General features: G+C 36.3%; 1 protein-coding gene across 1 annotated transcript in view; it reads right to left on the reverse strand.

Annotated features, from left to right (window-relative positions):
• Positions 1-1,193, reverse strand: part of Sel1l2 (SEL1L2 adaptor subunit of ERAD E3 ligase) — a 72,576-nt gene extending 71,383 nt beyond the window's left edge. The window contains 1 exon segment of the mRNA XM_047541794.1: positions 1,064-1,193. Coding sequence (XP_047397750.1) covers positions 1,064-1,112 — 49 coding nt within the window. The 5' untranslated portion in view covers positions 1,113-1,193.
• Positions 1,194-19,882: the final 18,689 nt, after the last annotated feature.

Consider the following 19,882-nt stretch of genomic DNA (forward strand, 5'->3'; position numbering starts at 1 on the left):
ATATGTAAACTGATTAAATATAAGTACAAAAAGAATATATAATGTATCAATGTAAAGTTAATGGAGAGTCACTAGAAATTATCCAATTTAACTATATAGTTGAGGCAACTTTAAATGACTAGGGGAAAGTCTGCAAACATCTGCTAGAATTCTGTATGAGATTGCTCCATATGTCTTCAGTTCCTTATTTTATAAGAAACCTGAGATGGGAAAATTTAGATGAAGTAGTTTTATAGTTGTTTATATTAGAAAGGTCAAGGTCAACCAGTAGAACTATGCTAAATAAAAGGCACACTTCCCCGCCCCCCACTACTGGGGATTGAACCCAGGGCCTCGTGCTTGCAAGGCAAGCACTCTACCAACTGAGCTATATCCCCAGCCCCAGGCCATGTTTTTATGTCAAAAAATGTCAAATAAATATTTTAGTGTATGTGATTTAGATTTCAAATAAATTTAGATGTGTACACATTTTATATATTAAAAACATATATTCTTAATTTCTTTCTCAAAGAAATTTTTCTCTCTTTAAAAAAGCTATTAATAAAATAGAAATTCATAAAGCCTCTTAGAAAAGAGAAAGTTTTCCTGCATTACACTTAAATCAAATGTTGAAACTGATTCATAAGCTTTCTAATTATTCACCAATTAAATTCTGCATATAGACTCTATGGAGACATTGTTTATGTTTTACATGCAGAGAAATCTAACTAAGCAAGTGTGTTGTTACTAGGGCAAGTTTTAGATTGCTATCCTAGAAATAAAAAACACTATATTAATTTTCATTTTCCTTAAAGTATGAGGGTTTCTATTAGCAGAATAAATGATAATGTTTTATCCACCTAATTTTGGAGATTTTTTGTCTCATGAGAAATAATTAGCAACCTTTTTCATCAGTAGTATAAATTCTAATCTAAGATGGAACAGAATCTGACAAAATATAATGCTTTTGTGTGTATACATATTTATGATGCTATCCTAAGACTTCTCAGAAAGCAGCTCTAAAATTTGATTTTTGATTACCTGAAATCTTTTTAAGTTATATGTCAGAGGGTATTCTACTTACAATGATTTTTGTTTCTTTCCAACAGGTCTTTATTTAGAATTCCCTTCATTTTTAATTTATGTTGCTTCTTTTTCTTTCCTAAAAGGTTTTCTCTTTTATTGATTACTTTGCTTGATCTTCTTCGTTCCAATATATGTGACAAAAATTGTTTAACTTCGTTCACTGATACCTACAAAGAAAAGGATTTTTGTTCATTTCAAACTTTTATAAATGAAACAAGAAAGTAAAAAATTATTTATGACAAAAATCCGTGCTTAATGTAATTGCTCTAATTCTTTTTTTTTTTTTTTCAAGTCAAAATAACATGTGGCTTACTTCACTTTTGGAATCCATGTTTTATAAATAAAAACTTTTCATACCTATTACATTGTCATCTGAACTGCAGAGCCAAGAATTATAAGCTAAAGCTATAAATGAAAGAGTAGGAGAATTTAACAAATTTACTCTTCTACTGGTAAGTTGCCATGGTATATTAGTTGTGTGATCTAGAAAAAAAAAAATGAAGATGTTGATATCGACTTATGCATTTTAAGAAATATATAAAGAATTATGACTATTAAAAATTTTTTTAAGCACCTACAATCCCAGAGCTTGGGAGGCCGAGGCAGGAGGATTGTAAATTTAAGACTAGTTTCAACATTTAGTGACACCCTAAGCAACTTAGCAAGATCCTGCCTCATAATAAATGATAAAAAGGAACTAGAGAGGTGGTTTAATGGTTAATTCCCCCTGGGTTCAATCTCTGGTACCAAAATAAATAAATAAATAAATACATTAATTAATTTAAAAAATTAAAAACTCCATGTTTTCCCAATGTACATTTAAGAAGTTACATAATGAACCTATTTTAATTAGGGTGATGAGTTTGGGGCTGTTTTTGTGTAGTAGAAAATAATGCTAATTTTAAGAGAAAATTTAAAAGCTTTTTGGAGATAAATATTCATGATTTACATGTGTACATTTTCAGGATAAATTATATTAAAAAGTTTAAAATTTCTATCCATTAGTACTTCTAAGAAGAGTCAATGTTTTCTTTTTGCTCCCTGTCACAATGTCTTATAATCTAATCTCTCTCTACCTAAAATCACTTTCTGCAATACTTAAATATTTTCTGTGTGGTAGCAAAGACAGCAGAGCAGTGACCCAGGGACCAGAACATGCAAAGATATGGAGCCATGTAAGGATTAAAAAAAAAAAAAACTTCATTGAATATAATTTACATACCATGAATTAGCCAATTTAAAGTATACAATTCAGTGGTTTTTGGAAAATCCATGGATATGTGCATCTATCACCACAATTTTAGAACATTGTTATTACCTTAAGAAGAAACCATAAATATATTAACTATCACCTTCCTATTCCACCATCCTTTCTATTCCCATTCTATGCAAACACTAATTTATGTTCTGTTGTTCTGTCTCTAAAGATTTCCCTATTCTGGAATTTCATGTGAATGGAATAATACAGTTTCTCTCTCTCTCTCTCCTCTCTCTCTCTCCCCCTCTCCCCCCAGCTTTTCTTCACTTTGAATAATGTTTTCAAGATTAGTACATGTTATAGCATGTATTAGCATTGCATTCCTTCTTAGGATTAAACAATATTCCCTATATAGATTAATATTTTATTTATCCATTCATCCAATGATAGACATTTGGATTGTTTTTACCTTTTGGCTATTATGAGTTGTTATTAATATCCATGTACAAGTTTCTATGTGGATATGTAAGAATTTTGCGTGAGTCTTCTTATTGTAGAGTGGATCACTTCAGCAAATAAAAATATAAGAAGACCAGTTTTATTTGTACTTTGAATAAGCAAGGACTTTTTTTTTTTTTTTTTTAGTGTAAGTATGTCCCAAATATGGCATGCTAACAAATAAAACCACAATATATAATGTCTCAAAAAACAGGCAGGTGTTCAAGTCAATGATAGCTCAGAATCTCAGGCAGGTAGATGCTATGTCAGCTTCAAGATGTGAATTCCAATATCTCCCTGAGTCCCAATATTTAGCAGACAGAAAAGGAAAGAGCCCAGAAGGACCTGCTCAGAAAGGATTTTTGTTTTGCTTCATTTGGTGCTCTCAACCACTTTCCATTGGATGAAACTTAGTCATATGGACTCATATAACTTCAAAGAGGGCTGGGAAGCATAATCCACCAGATATTGGGAAGGAGAGAACATGAACTTTGATAAGACTCCTGCATTCTCTGGTGTAATGGAATTATCATGTTATTGCCATTAAAAGGAGGGCATTTAACTTTTCAATTTAAAAATAAGCATCAAAGCTTGGCAAATGCCTATGGTCTTCTAATATCTCTATCTCCTTTTTTTTTTTTTTTTAACAGAGGCCAGCTTCCTGATTGGTTTTTCTGTCAGTTAGGAGTGGGACAAATAGCCATCTGGAGCAAGTATTAGGGACCCTTGGAAGATGAAGAGGCTTTCTCTGACTTTCAAAAGCATCCAAAGATTTACAATTCAATAACAAGTATTTGTTGAGCATCTAATTCAGGCCCTGTTCTAAGATCTGAGGATACAGCCATGGATAAAATGTCTCTGCCCTCATGAAGTTGATATTCTGGTGGGGAAGATTATAACTGACTGATAAAATGAGATTAAAAAAAATGTTTAAGGAGATGGAAGTGATAAAAGTTGGTGTTATTTGATACAGGATGGTTAGGGACCAGGTCTCCCACAACATTTGAGTAGACTCCTGTGAAAAGGGAGAGAGTTATTCATGTAAGAAATCCAGTTCTGGCAGAGGGAACAGTGAATGCAAAATCCTAAAAAGCACATGGATGTGCAAGGAAAATGGTGCAGGTGCAGCTGAGTGAGTTAAGGGAGGAAAATGATGAGCATGAGGCAGAGAGTCAACTCTGAGGGCAGGTTCAGGGTTGTGATTGGAGGATTCTTTGGCTACTGTGTGGAAAATACTATATGATGCAAAAAGCATAGGAAAGAGAGGAGCAACTGAAATAAACCAGGTGAGAGTTGTTGATGATGACATAAGATGATGACTAGAGGAGGGAGTGGTGATAGTGGTTGGTTTCTGCATATATTTCAGAAGTATTACTGGCAGAATTTTCTGATAAAGGATTTGCATATTTCAGTTTTTAAACAGCAAACCCAAAGGTAGTTTTTTAAAGCATGATTTTAAACTCTTAAGACCCATTAATCAAAGACTGAAGCTGTATTTTATAAGTCTCTTACTTCATCATTAACCCTACCTGCCTCTTCACTCCCCTGTATCTTCCAGATTCATGCTGAATGAGTGTTTTTCAAACATCCCATTTGAACATGTCTTTCCCAACTTAGAAGCCCTCAGTCCTCAGTGATTACAGGATAAACTCAATCTCCTTTGCACAAAAGCTAAGATTCTTCACAATCTACCCTAAAAATATCAGTGACCTTATTTCTTACTACTCCTACACCTACAGAACATCCCTGACAGCCAAGCTCTTCTATTCACTGTTCCTTGAATAGTATATGTTATTTCCTACTTCCTTGCTCTCACGTATACAGTTTTCATTGCTCTTCTTACCTATTATGCCAAATATTACTCCCGTACCAAGGTCCAACTCAAGGTCCTTCTCTCCAAGTCCCTCCCAAATCCTTGCAACCCACACCAATTTCCTTCCTTCTGAACTTGTGGTTTCTTTCCTTCTTGGTTAGCAGAACCTCACTGCACTACAATCTCTAAAGCAACATTATTTTATATCACTGAGTTCATGTTTTATCTACTCAATTCATTTTGGACACTTTGCACACTTTTAATTCTATTTATCATTTAAAGTAGAGTGTGCCAGGTGTGGTGCACACATGTAATCCCCGCAACTCAGGACACTAAAGCAAGAAGATCACAAATTCAAGGTCAATCTGGACGATTTAGCAAGACTGTGCTTTGCAATAAAAGCAAAGAACTGGGGATGTAGCTCAGTGGTGGAGCACCCCTGTGTTCATTCCCCAGTGCCAAAAACAATCCCCCCCTACAAAAACATCCCCCAAAGCAAAAAGAAAACAATATAGTGCCTTGAGAAGAGGGGAACCTAATTAACATGTGAATTTCTTTATTGGGGGGAAATTTCTCATTTCCTTAAGGGTTAGGAATGGTAGGAACATCCTCTCACTAAAAGATCAGTGAGTTTTGAGGAAAGGAGGTTAGAATTCATCTTGCTCTACATTTAATATTAACTTATTTGTGGCTAACTCATGTTTTTTGTTTTTGTGCCTAAAGATATTCCTAAAGGCCAATCTCAAAAAACCAAAGGAAGAATGATATCGCTAATAAGTGGATGAGGACACATAATGGGGGGTGGGAAGAGTTAGAGTTAGGGTTAGAGTTAGGTTTAGGGAGGGGGACAAGAATGGAGGAAGGAAGGACTGTATAGAGGGAAAAGAGGGGTGGGAGGGGTGGGGGGGAGGGGAAAAAATAACAGAATGAATCAAACAACATTACCCTATGTAAATTTATGATTACACAAATGGTATGCCTTTACGCCATGTACAAATAGAGAAACAACATGTATCCCATTTGTGTACAATAATAAAAATAAATAAATAAATAATAAAAAAAGAGAAAAAAAAAAAAAAAAGATATTCCTAAAGTAGGAACCAGTCCTATAAACTTTGCCTGAAGGCAAAAACAATAAAAACTGTATTAGTATGCAGAAAACTTTTAGTTTGAGTCAGTCAGTCTAATGCTAGACATTGGACTTAGGGTTTTTTACATTGTTTTGTCTGGATGATAATTAACTATATTCTGAAAACAACATGCAGTTGTACTTTATAAAGATAAGAAATCGGAGTATTTGTTAATACATAAATAGACATCCATAATCATCCATTCTAATTGCTCAAAATAAATGTATTATAGATTTTTTGAAATTTCACTTACATTCTCTTCATAGTATTGGCTGTTCACCACATATTAGCTGTGTTTAACTATGGGCAAGTTAACCCCTGTGACTCAGTTTACCCCCTGTAAAATGGGAGTTATAAGATCTCATCATTAGGCTATTGTAAGGACCAAGTAAGCTAATCTATGTGAAGAACCTTGTACACAGTAAGCACTTAATTAACATTAGCTATTATTATCATTATATGGACTGTATATATTTTCTACGTAAATAAATATTTCTGAGTTTCTGTTTCAGATTCTAAACAACTAGAACATCAATCCTCTGTTCCTTTTCCTCAGTGAACTAAGATGTATGAAGTCTAGTAAATCAGTTAACACTTCTTTTGAAATAGTTTTTTTTTAATCTTTCAAGAATATCTAAAACCCTTTTTACTAGTAGAAAATACTTACATGCCATATCTTTTTTGATTAATTTTATTGAAAGACACTAAACAGCAATTTTAGCCTATCTTAACCTCCTTTTGGCTGCCTGAACTGCATTTGATGCTGAATTTTAGTTAGCACCCAAACTACCTACTTTTTCTTTAATAGAATTTCATAACAACAACATGAGTGATGGTAAGGGGATTTTAATAGTCTCTTCAAATAGTTTTTGAGAAGTAACAAATGTGAAATAATCAAGTAATGAAGCAAACTTCAACAGCTATATGGAAACAGTGATTCATTTATCAACATATTCATGTTAGGCACCCACTAGTAATTGAAGTGATAGTGACAAACAGCACAGAAACATTTTCAGGTGTTATGGAGTTTCCGTTTGTCTGTCAGAAGATAGACAATAACCAGTAAACAAAGAATTAATCAAGTTAGTATTAGGCATCAATACTTGCTAGGAAGGGATTAAAACAAGGATATGTAAAGAGTGAAATTCAGGGAGAAGAGGGGCTGGTTCTAGCTAATTTAGATTGGGTGCCTAATAAAAGTTTCACTGAGATGACTTTGCAGCCAAAAATTTAAAGACAAGAAAGTAATACCACATAGATGTGGAGGAAGAGCATGTCCAAAAGTAACAGTGGTCCACTTTGTATTTTGAATATAGCCCTTGCTGCTCTGCCACTGCAACTTATTTTTAAAGTGGAAATGTTTCTTTCTCTTCCTCTCTCCCTGCTCCTTCCTAATCTCTCCCCTTCCCTAATTTCAGGGGAAATGTGATTACCTTTCTTCCCCATCCTAGGCAGAGTTATCTATCCTTGAGTACATACCCACCATAGAAACAAAGTAGTCCAGACTTTGGGGATGGTACCAGATCTCAGAAAAGACTACCTTCCAAATTACAACAGAGAACATGTGGAAGGTAGCCTTTGAACCACCTCTCTAAAAGCTCCTGTTCTAGCTGATGGGCAGAAACATAGCCTCTAGGACAGGAGTCCCCTGTGTTTCTCCTTTGCTAGCAAAGCAATAAAATTTCTTTTTCCTTTTTCTCAAAACCATGTCCTTGTTATTGGATTGGTATCAGGGATAAGGAATGAGCTTTCCAGAATGCTAATAAAGGAACAAACTTGTTTTTCCAGGAATATAAATAAGAAATGTAAGTGACTGAAGGAGTATGAACTGAGACAATTATAAAAGACAGACACAGAGAAAGGTAGGGGGTCATATCAAACAGAAACACAGTAAGGAGTTGGTGTTTTATTCAAAGCATAAGAGGAAGCCACTGAAACATTTTAAGTGACACTCTGATTTACATTTTAGAAAGAAAGACCATTCTGGCTGACATGTGAGGAACAGATTGCACAGCATTAAGAGTGGGAGCAGGAAGAACAGTTTGGAGACTATTGCTGTCAACTACTAGGTGAGGGATGATGTGACTCAAATGAGTGCAGAAACAATGGAGATAAACTTAGGGTATGCTTTAGAAGTAGCCAAATAGGAATTGGAGGTGGATTGGATATAGGGGTAAGAAAAATGATCAAGTCAAAAATGACTTCTTGGTTTTTTGACTGGATGAGCCAGTTACAGAGATGGACAAGAATGGAGGCAGGAGAGAATTTTAGAGGGAATCAAAAGTCTCCTCCCACTCACCTACATACCTGTATTGCCTCCAAATTATACAACTATACTGTATATAGAAAATAGAAAGCATTTGTTTAAGAGTGGAGTAAAAATGAGTTGTGTTTGGTATGGATCAGGAAGTGAGTTTCATTCTTTGCAAATGATAAATAGGTGAGAAGGTAAAGATTCTTTGCCTGCCAGTTCCTTACTTTTTCTAGGGTTCAATGATCAAAGGCATTGCTTGCTTTCCTTAATTGTCTGAGTCCTTTTACTTTTCCTGGCTCACATACCCCCAAATATTTACTGTTCCTTGGCACTGTGAAACCCACTAAATTTTCTAAATAAAAATATTTCCTGAAAAACCAGCAAATTAAAAAGATAGATTATTTAAGTCACCAGTGAGGACCACAGAAGCAGCAAACCAAGGAAAGATCATCACCTCCCCACTGGTGGCCCCTCATCTAAGTGAATGAGCAGATTCTACAAGGCAGTGATGTGGCAGAGTTCTAGAACATAGTCTGCTGCCATTGGTTTGCTAATTGGTTAATTGTGTATTTGCACATCTACCTTCTAATGTCCTCAAACAACAATATTAGAGATATCCAAGGATAACTTTGAAATGTGAGAAGTGGTGGAGTAGCCAGGAAAAAGAGAAACAAAATAGTGCAAGTGATACTAATAATATAACGTCAATGTAAAATTTCTAATTCCTAAATGCATTAAATTATGAGGGTAGCTTTCAGTAAAGTCAGACAACATTAAGACTTAGTACATATTGGAATCTGTACTTATATTCTGCATTTAAATGCAAGAAGCAGAAAATTATAATTAAATATATAACCATGTTAAGTATTCATGGCATAGTGCATAAATGGATTATAAAAACCCCAGAAATCTGTTTTTAAAATTAATTTCAGCCTCTTTTTCTTAACTTTTACTAGAGCTACTGATAGTTTCTATCATTCCATAATACAAGTATTGCCAAGTAAAAAAAGTACAAGAATTAATAAGTGGGGTTTTTCAAGATGGCGGACTAGAGGGCGGCTGCATTTCACGTTGCTCCAGGACGCAAGATTCAAAAGAGGAGATAGTGAGAGACTTGGGACCAAGTCAAAGCCACCGGTTGAGTCTCTCCCGTTGGGGAGGCGTCCTGGATGGGGCGGTAGCCCCGGAACACAGGGAACTTTGTGAAGTAGAGTTGCTCGGCGAGACGCCCCTCCCCCCGCTGGAGCGGTAAACACGGACAACTGGGATCCCCTGAGGAGGCGGCTCAGCACAGCGCTTGGACTCGGAGCAACCACTGGGGCTCCGGACGGCTGCCTGAGGAGGAGCTGCTTGGAGAGCTGTTTAGACTCAGAGTGACCGCTTCTGAACACCGGGGGGTTGCCCGGAGAAAGAGGAGGAGCACTGCGGGTTGCTTGGTCTAGGAGTGACTGCATTAGAGCCACAGGCAGTTGCCAGAGAAGGAGCTGCGTGGCGAACTGTTTGAACTCAGAACGACCGCTCCTGAACACCGGTGGCCTGCATGGAGGAGGAACGTGGTGGGTCGCTTGCTCTAGGAGTGACTGCATCAGAGCCACAGGCGGTTGCCAGAGGAGGAGGCGAGTGGTGAGTTGATGGACTAAAAGCAACCGCTCCTAAACACCGGTGGCCTGCCTGGAGGAGGAGCGCGGTGGGTCACTTGGTCTCGGAGCCACCGCTCCTGAACACCCGGGGGGCTACCCCGAGAAGGAGGAGGAGGAACAGGGCGGGTCACTTGGACTTGGAGTGACTGCCTAGGGCTACGGGTGGTTGGCGGGAGGAGGAGACTCGAAGTGAGTTGCTTGGACTCCTAGTGACTGCGTCGGAAACCAGGCGGCTGTCCGGAGGAGGAGGTGTGTGGCGGGTCTCTGGGTCTCGGAACTATTGTACGGGGCTCCAGGTGGCAGCTCAGAGGAGGGGCCACATGGCCAGGCAATTAGGTGCAAAGCAGGGTCCCGGGAGCTATGCGGCTTCTTGCTGGAAGAGCTGCACAGAGACACGCCTAGGGGCGGAGCGAAGTTTCCAGGACTGCTGGCAGAGTCTCTGGGAGGGGCAGCCTAAGGAGACTCGCCTGCGAGGGGTGAGGCTCCCAGGCCCAGGAGGTGGGTCCGGGCCCCTGGGAACATTGTAGAGGAAGACAGCCCAGCCCAGGCGGTAGTTGTAGATTGAGGGGAACCTCTAGGAGGGGAACTGACCAGCGAGATCTCCCCACTGGGTGAGTCTTCCCTGCTGGGTGAGGATTTCCCACAAGGACAGTAAAACCAGAGACACAGGCACAAACAGGCCTTGCCTCAGCCTGCAGCCTAGTTCCCCTTTGGATGACCATTGGTCAACAAGTGGAGGCACCTCTGCCCACTATTAGGGAATATACCCCACCTGAGGGTCACCACCCCTAGAGAGGCAGCTTCTTCGTGGAGCACCGCATTATCAACTTCCTCCAAGACTTCAGGCTACTGAAGGATAAGAGGGGATATACTAGCAATCTTCAGGGACATTATAAGTCGATAGAGGAAATCTGCAATATCTTAATGACCCACTGATTCCTGAACAATATGAGAAAACAAGGGAAGAAAATGCCCCAAACAAATCTAGATGTTACATCAATAAAATCCAGTGACAGCATGGCAGAAGAAATGACAGAAAGGGAGTTCAGAATGTACATAATTAAAATGATCAGGGAAGCAAACGATGAGATGAAAGAGCAAATGCAAGCATTGAATGATGAGATGAAAGAGCAAATGCAGGCATTGAATGATCGCACCAATCGACAGTTAACAGAGCAAATTCAGGAAGCAAAAGATCATTTCAATAAAGAGTTAGAGATCTTGAAAAAAAACCAAACAGAAATCCTTGAAATGAAGTAAACAATAAACCAAATTAAGAACTCCATAGAAAGCATAACCAATAGGATAGAACACCTGGAAGACAGAACCTCAGACATTGAAGACAAAATATTTAACCTCGAAAACAAAGTTGAACAAACAGAGAAGATGGTAAGACATCATGAACAGAATCTGCAAGAACTATGGGATATCATGAAAAGGCCAAATTTGAGAATTATTGGGATTGAGGAAGGCTTAGAGAAACAAACCAAAGGAATGAACAATCTATTCAATGAAATAATATCGGAAAATTTCCCACATCTGAAGAATGAAATGGAAAATCAAGTCCAAGAGGCTTATAGGACTCCAAATACACAAAATTACAACAGACCCACACCAAGGCACATTATAATGAAAATACCTAACATACAAAATAAAGACAGAATTTTAAAGACTGTGAGAGAAAAGAACCAAATTACATTCAGGGGGAAACCAATACGGATATCAGCAGATTTTTCAATCCAGACCCTAAAAGCTAGAAGGGCCTGGAACAACATTTTTCAAGCTCTGAAAGAAAATGGATGCCAACCAAGAATATTATACCCAGCAAAACTTACCTTCAAATTTGACGATGAAATAAAATCATTCCATGATAAACAAAAGCTAAAAGAATTTACAAAAAGAAAGCCAGCATTACAGAATATTCTCAGCAAAATATTTCATGAGGAAGAGATAAAAAACAAAGAAGCAAATCAGCAAAGGGAGGAATTATCCTAAAGGAACTGTCAAATAAAGGAGGAACCAAGATGTGTCAAAAAATAAATAAATAAATAAATAAAATTTTAAATATGAACCAAATGACCGGGAATACAAATCATATCTCAATAATAACCCTGAATGTTAATGGCCTGAATTCATCAATCAAAAGACATAGACTGGCAGATTGGATTAAAAAGAAAGATCCAACAATATGTTGCCTGCAAGAGACTCACCTCATAGAAAGAGATACCCATAGACTAAAGGTGAAAGGATGGGGAAAAACATACCATGCACATGGACTCAGCAAAAAAGCTGGAGTATCCATCCTCATTTCAGATAATGTGGACTTCAAGCCAATGTTAGTCAGAAGGGATAAAGAAGGACATTTCATACTGCTTAAGGGAAGCATAAATCAGCAAGATATAACAATCATAAATATCTATGCCCCAAACAGTGGCTCATCCATGTATGTTAAACAAATCCTTCTCAATTTTAGAAACCAAATAGACCATAACACAATAATACTAGGTGATTTTAACACGCTTCTCTCACCACTGGACAGATCTTCCAAACAAAAATTGAACAAAGAAACCATAGATCTCAATAACACAATCAATAATTTAGACTTAACAGACATTTATAGAATATACCATCCAACCAGGAGCGAATACACTTTCTTCTCAGCAGCACATGGATCCTTCTCTAAAATAGACCATATATTATGCCACAAAGCTAATGTCAGCAAATACAAGAAGATAGAGACACTACCCTGTATTCTATCAGATCATAATGGATTGAAGTTAGAAATAAATGAAAGAGTAAAAAACAGAAACTACTCCAACACCTGGAGATTAAACAATATGCTATTATATGATGAATGGATAACAGAAGATATTAGGAAGGAAATTAAAAAATTCTTAGAGGTAAATGAGAACAAAGAAACATCATATCAAAATCTCTGGGACACTATGAAAGCAGTACTTAGAGGAAAATTTATTTCATGGAGCGCATTTAATAAAAGAAGTAAAACTCAACAAATAAATGACCTAACACTACAGCTCAAAGCCCTAGAAAAAGAAGAACAGACCAACACCAAAAGTAGTAGAAGACAGGAAATGGTTAAACTCAGAACTGAAATCAACGAAATTGAAACAAAAGAAACAATACAAAAAATTGACAAAATAAATAGTTGGTTCTTCGAAAAAATAAACAAAATTGATAAACCTTTAGCCACACTAACAAAGAGAAGACGAGAGAAAACCCAAATCACTAAAATTCGGAATGAACAAGGAAATATCACAACAGACACGACTGAAATACAAAACATAATTAGAAGCTATTTTGAAAATCTATACTCCAACAAAATAGAAAATTTCAAAGACATCAACAGGTTTCTAGAGACATATGAATTGCCTAAACTGAACGAGGAGGACATACACAATTTAAATAGACCAATTTCAAGTAATGAAATAGAAGAAGTCATCAAAAGCCTACCAAGAAAGAAAAGTCCAGGACCAGATGGGTTCTCAGCCAAGTTCTACAAAACCTTTAAAGAAGAGTTCATTCCAATACTTTTCAAAGTATTCCATAAAATAGAAGAGGAGGGAACCCTCCCAAACTCATTCTATGAAGCCAATATCACCCTGATACCTAAACCAGACAGAGACACATCGAGGAAAGAAAATTTCAGACCAATATCCTTAATGAACATCGACACAAAAATTCTCAACAAAATTTTAGCAAATCGCATACAAAAACATATTAAAAAGATAGTGCACCATGATCAAGTGTGTTTCATCCCAGGGATGCAAGGTTGGTTCAACATCAGGAAATCAATAAATGTAATTCACCATATCAATAGACTTAAAGTCAAGAATCACATGATTATTTCAATAGATGCAGAGAAAGCATTTGATAAAATACAGCACCCCTTCATGCTCAAAACACAATAGGGATAGTGGGAACATTCCTTAACATTGTAAAGGCCATCTATGCTAAACCCATGGCTAATATCATTCTAAATGGTGAAAAACTGAAAGCATTCCCCCTAAAAACTGGAACAAGGCAGGGATGCCCTCTTTCACCACTTCTTTTCAATATCATCCTTGAAACTCTAGCCAGAGCAATCAGACAGACCAAAGAAATTAAAGGGATACGAATAGGAAAAGAAGAACTCAAACTATCCCTATTTGCTGATGATATGATTGTATACTTAGAGGAACCAGGAAATTCCACCAGAAAACTTTTAGATCTCATAAGTGAATTCAGTAAAGTAGCGGGATATAAGATCAATGCTCATAAATCTAAGGCATTTTTATACATAAGTGATGAATCTTCAGAAAGAGAAATTAGGAAAACTACCCCATTCACAATAGCATAGAAAAAAATAAAATACTTGGGAATCAATCTCACAAAAGAGGTGAAAGACCTCTACAATGAGAACTACAGAACACTAAAGAAAGAAATTAAAGAAAACCTCAGAAGATGGAAAGATCTCCCATGTTCCTGGATAGGAAGAATTAATATTGTCAAAATGGCTATACTACCTAAAGTGCTATACAGATTCAATGCAATTCCAATTAAAATCCCAATGATGTACCTTACAGAAATAGAGCAAGCAATTATGAAATTCATCTGGAAGAATAAAAAACCCAGAATAGCTAAAGCAATCCTTGGCAGAAAGAGTGAAGCAGGGGGTATTGCAATACCAGATCTTCAACTCTACTACAAAGTAATAGTAACAACAACGGCTTGGTATTGGTACCAAAATAGAAAGGTGGATCAATGGTACAGAATAGAGGACATGGATACAAACCTGAATAAATACAATTTTCTCATACTAGACAAAGGGGCCAAAAATATGCAATGGAGAAAAGATAGCCTCTTCAACAAATGGTGCTGGGAGAATTGGAAATCCATATGCAACAGAATGAAACTAAACCCATATCTCTCACCATGCACAAAACTAAACTCAAAATGGATTAAGGACCTTGGAATCAGACCAGAGACCTTGCAGATTATAGAAGAAAAAGTAGGTCCAGAGCTTCAACATGTCGGCTTAGGACCAGACTCCTCAACAGGACTCCCATAGCACAAGAAATGAAAGCAAGAATCAATAACTGGGATAGATTCAAACTAAAAAGCTTTCTCTCAGCAAAGGAAACTATCAGCAATGCGAAGAAAGAGCCTACAGAGTGGGAGAAAATCTTTGGCAATCATACTTCAGATAGAGCGCTAATCTCCAGAATCTATAAAGAACTCAAAAAACTCTACACGAAGAATACAAATAATCCAATTGACAAATGGGCTAAGGAAATGAATAGACACTTCACAGAAGAAGATCTACAAGCGATCAACCAACATATGGAAAAATGTTCAACATCTCTAGTAATAAGAGAAATGCAGATCAAAACCACCCTAAGATTCCATCTCACCCCAATTAGAATGGCGATTATCAAGAATACAAGCAACAACAGGTGTTGGTGAGGATGTGGGGAGAAAGGTACACTCATACATTGCTGGTGGGGATGCAAATTAGTGCAGCCACTCTGGAAAGTAGTGTGGAGACTCCTTAGAAAACTTGGAATGGAACCACCATTTGACCCAGCTATCTCACTCCTTGGCCTATACCCAAAGGACTTAAAATCAGCATATTACAGAGATACAGCCACATCAATGTTCATAGCTGCTCAGTTCACAATAGCCAGATTGTGGAACCAACCTAGATGTCCTTCAATTGATGAATGGATAAAGAAAATGTGGTATATATACACAATGGAATATTACTCAGCCATAAAGAATGATAAAATTATGGTATTTGCAGGCAAATGGATGAAACTGGAGAATATCATGCTAAATGAGATAAGCCAATCTCAAAAAACCAAAGGACGAATGATCTCGCTAATAAGTGGATGATGACACATAATGGGGGGGTGGGAGGGGTTAGTGTTAGGGTTAGAGTTAGGGTTAGGGAGGGGGGCAAGAATGGAGGAAGCAAGGACTGTATAGAGGGAAAAGAGGGGTGGGAGGGGTGGGGGGGAAGGGGAAAAATAACAGAATGAATCAAACATTACCGTATGTAAATTTATGCCTTTACGCCATGTACAAACAGAGAAACAACATGTATCCCATTTGTTTACAATAATAAAAAAAAGAAAAAAAAGAATTAATAAGTATAGCTAATTATTCAATTCGCCAATATTTATCAAACCTTTATTAGATATGGAGGCTAATCAAGAGATATCTACATCTCTGAGACAAACAAAAAATTAAACTGCATAGATTCATGGAGTTTAGCTTCCAGTATGAGTCAAATAATTAACAATTATATAGATAGATAATTATATGAGGTGATAAAATACATGAGGACCCAATCAGGATAAGAAATTCAAAAGTAATGTTTTATTTTAGACAATCTACCAGATCATCCCGGGCAGAGGGAACCATAGGTACCAAAGTCCTGAAATAGGGGATATATTTGAGTATTCCCCAAGAGGCAGCATGGAGGCCCAAGTGATTGAAATGTGGTGAGCAAAGGAAAGAATGGTCAAAGTTCAGATAAACAGCAAATACCAGATCATATGAGGTCCTGTGGGGCATTGCAGAGTTTGGATTTTAAGTATATTAGAATGTATACTGTGGGCTTCACAGACTGCAGTAAGGCAAAAGTGATGGCAGAAGATCAGGGAATTGACTACCACAGAGTCCAGATGGGTAATGCTAGTTGCTGGCAATAGAGTAGTTTAAAATGATTAGATTCAAGATATATTTTAAAGACCAAGCTCACTGGCATGTTGGGTACGAGATAAAGAAGTGGAAGGTGACTTTTAAGAATATTTCCCCCAAGTGTATGATGGATGAAGGAACTATTTACTGGAATGGGAGACACTAGGGGAGAAACAGGATAAGGGTAAGGAAAATTAAGAGTTTAAGTATTTAAAAAAATTATTAATATGTCAAGTTTTAGATGCTTTTTAGATGTTCTAATGGAGAGTATTTGGCAGTTTGTGTCTGGGTTTGTATCAGTGCCCATGGTTAGATATGCTGGTAGGTTGAAAGAGTTACTAGTGGTGGAGGTAGTCTTGCTCTTTAGACTGTTTCAATTCTTTTCAATGAGAAAAATAAAAATAAAACCCAGCAAAGTCATCAGCTGAAAGTGAGGGACAGATATGTCATAAGTTTAAGAAGAAAAGAGAAGGTATGAAATAGTAATCGTAGAAGTGTGGGATAATATATTTGAATAGGGAGATGTTCAAATTTGCTGGGAAACACAGAAGTCCTACTTGAGGCTTGTAGTCATGAAATTAAAATGAGACTGGTTGTATAATCGTGTGTATTCCAGTCATGTTCAGTTACTCAGCAGCAAGAATGAAGTAGACAGAGAATTGCATTTCATGAAGATTGAGATTTTACTATTAAATTGAATGGAGCACAAGAGAAGCAACTAAATTGAGGGTCTATACAAAAGTGATTTAATAGTACCCAAAACCTGTCTGCAATTCCCCAATCCAAGAAATATCTGAACACTGAAAACTTTTTTGTTAATTTAGTGCTCAAAGTTAGTTGGTATGAAACCTTGATACTAACTTCATGTGAGGTTAGTTCCATTCTTTATTTCACTTAATGTGAATATTCATATATTTTGCTGATAGGTTCAAAAACAACACATTTCCCTAGTCCTTTCTGGGATATTCTATAATACGTGAGGTATATGTGTATTTCTCTCTATATATATATCTCTCACATGTGTGCATTTGTGCACACACACCAATTTATAGTTTTCACATTTTATTTTATATTATATACATAGATTGTTTCACATTTTTACATGTTTACATTTTAATATATATTTATTTTTACATTTCTAAACTTTAAAAAGACCCTGAACTTTGCCTCAAACTCCCTCCAAAAAACTGAAGAGGAGGGAAACTTCCAAACTCATTCTGAGGTCAGCATTACCCTGATACAAAGTGAGACAAGAACATTACAAGGAAAGAAAACTGCAGACCAACATCTCTAATGTTGATGGAAAAAATTCTCAACAATACTAGAAGATTGAGTGAGTTCAGCAGCATATTAAAAGAATTATGTATCCTGGTCAAGAGGGAATAATCTTGGAAGGCAAGGATAGTTTAATATCCTTGAAAATTAACATATTATATCATATTGACAATGAATGGGGAAAACTTCATATGATATGTCAAATGGTGTAGACAAGTAATTCAATAAAATTAAATATACTTTCATGATAAAAACACTTAACAAATAAGAATTAGAAAGAAATCATCTCAGATATGAAAAACCCACAGCTAAAATCATGATCATGGTTAAAAAATGAAAACTTTTCCTCTAAGATCAGGCAAAGATGCCCAATTTCCCCACTTCTATTTAACATATTACTGAAATTCTTATCCAGAGAAATTAGGCAAGAAAAAGAAATAAAATTCACTCAAATTGAAATGAAGGAAGTAAAATTACCTGATTACAGATGACAGATCTTATATGTAGAACTCCTTTAATTTCTTTCAGAAACATTTTGTAATTTTCTATGTATAAGTCTTTCACCTTCTTGGTTATGTTTATTTCTAAGTACTTTATTTTTTGATCCTATTATAAGTGGAATTGTTTTCTTGATACCCTTTTTGGGTTGTTCGTTATAGTATATAAAAATGCAACTACATGTTTGCTGATTTTGTTTTCTGATATTTTGCTGAATTGTGTCTAGCAATTTTTGTGAAGTTTTTAAGAAGACAAAAATAAATGGAAGAACATCCCATGTTCATGTATTAGAAGTTTTAATACTGTTGAGATGTCAGTACTACCCAAAGTGATCTACAGATTTAATGCAATTCTTATACCGACACAAGGACAGACATATAAACCAGTGGAAAAGAAGAGAGCTTAGAAATAAACCTTCTCATCTATGGTCAAGTGATATTCAACAAGGGAGCCAAACGTTCAATGAGAAAGGGCAATGTTTTCAATAACATTGTGCTGGGGAAATTGGATACCTAGCAGCAAAAAGAATGAAATTAGACCTTACCTTAAACCATATTAAAAATTTAACTCAAATTGGATCAAAGACCTAACTGTATGACTTAACACTATAACATTCTTCGAAGAAAACATAGGGGAAAGTTTCATGACATTGGATTTGGTGATGATCTTGGATAGGACCCCAAAAGCATGATCAACAAAAGTAAGGGGAGATTACTTGGAGAACATCAAAATTAAAAACTCCCCTGGGTTAAAGAAAACTACTGACAAAGTGAAAAGGCAAATCATAGAATGGAAGAAAATATTTGCAAATCAGTCAAGGAGTTAATATTCAGAATACATAAAGAACTATTACAACTCAACAATAAAAGACACATAACCTGATTTTAAAATGAGTAAAGGACCTGAATAGATAGTTATACAAATGGACAACAAGCCACATGAAAATAAGGTCAGCATCACTGATCATTAGAGAAATATGAATCAAAATCACATTAAGATACCATCACCTCCTACTCATTAGGATAGCTACTATAAAAAACAAAACAAAGGGGGGAAATGTTGGGAAATGATATTGATCAAATTATATTGTTATTGTGTGCTTGTATGAATATGTAACAAAGAAATCCCATTATTATGTACAACTATAATGCACTCTAAAAAATGTGGAAAGAGAAAACAAACAAACAAAAATCCAGAACAAAACAAAGCCAGGTGCAGTGGCACACAACTATAATCCAGCAACTTGGGAAGGTGAGGCAAGAGGATGGCAAGTTCAAGGCCAGCCTGGGCAACTTAGAAAGATCCTGTCTCAAAATAAAAAATAAAAAATAAAAGCTGAAGAGGTGACTCAGTGGTAGAGTGCCTCTGAGTTCAATCTAACAAAACAAAACAAAACAAAACAAAACAAAAATCAAATAAATGAACAAAAACCCAAAAAAGAAGAGACATTGAAGAAATTAGGTGTCTTGTTCACTGTTGGTAGAAATGATATAACCACTATGGAAAATGAATAGCAGTTGCACAAAAACTTCAGAAATGGAATTGCCATATGAATTAGCAAGTCCACTTTGGGATATATACTCAAAAAAATTGAAAGCCAGATCTGGAGGTGATATTTTTTATCCATGTTCATAACAGCATCCACAATATCCAAAATATGCAAGCAGCTCAGTATCACTTGATGGGAGAATGAATAAAGAAATGTGGTATGTACAAGTGTTTCAGCCTTAAAAGCAAGGAGATTATGACACATGGATAAATACGAAGAAATTATGCTAAATGAAATAAGTCAATCACTAAGAGAAAAAT

The sequence above is a fragment of the Sciurus carolinensis genome, chromosome 2 (assembly GCF_902686445.1).
Source record: "Sciurus carolinensis chromosome 2, mSciCar1.2, whole genome shotgun sequence".
NCBI lineage: Eukaryota > Metazoa > Chordata > Mammalia > Rodentia > Sciuridae > Sciurus > Sciurus carolinensis.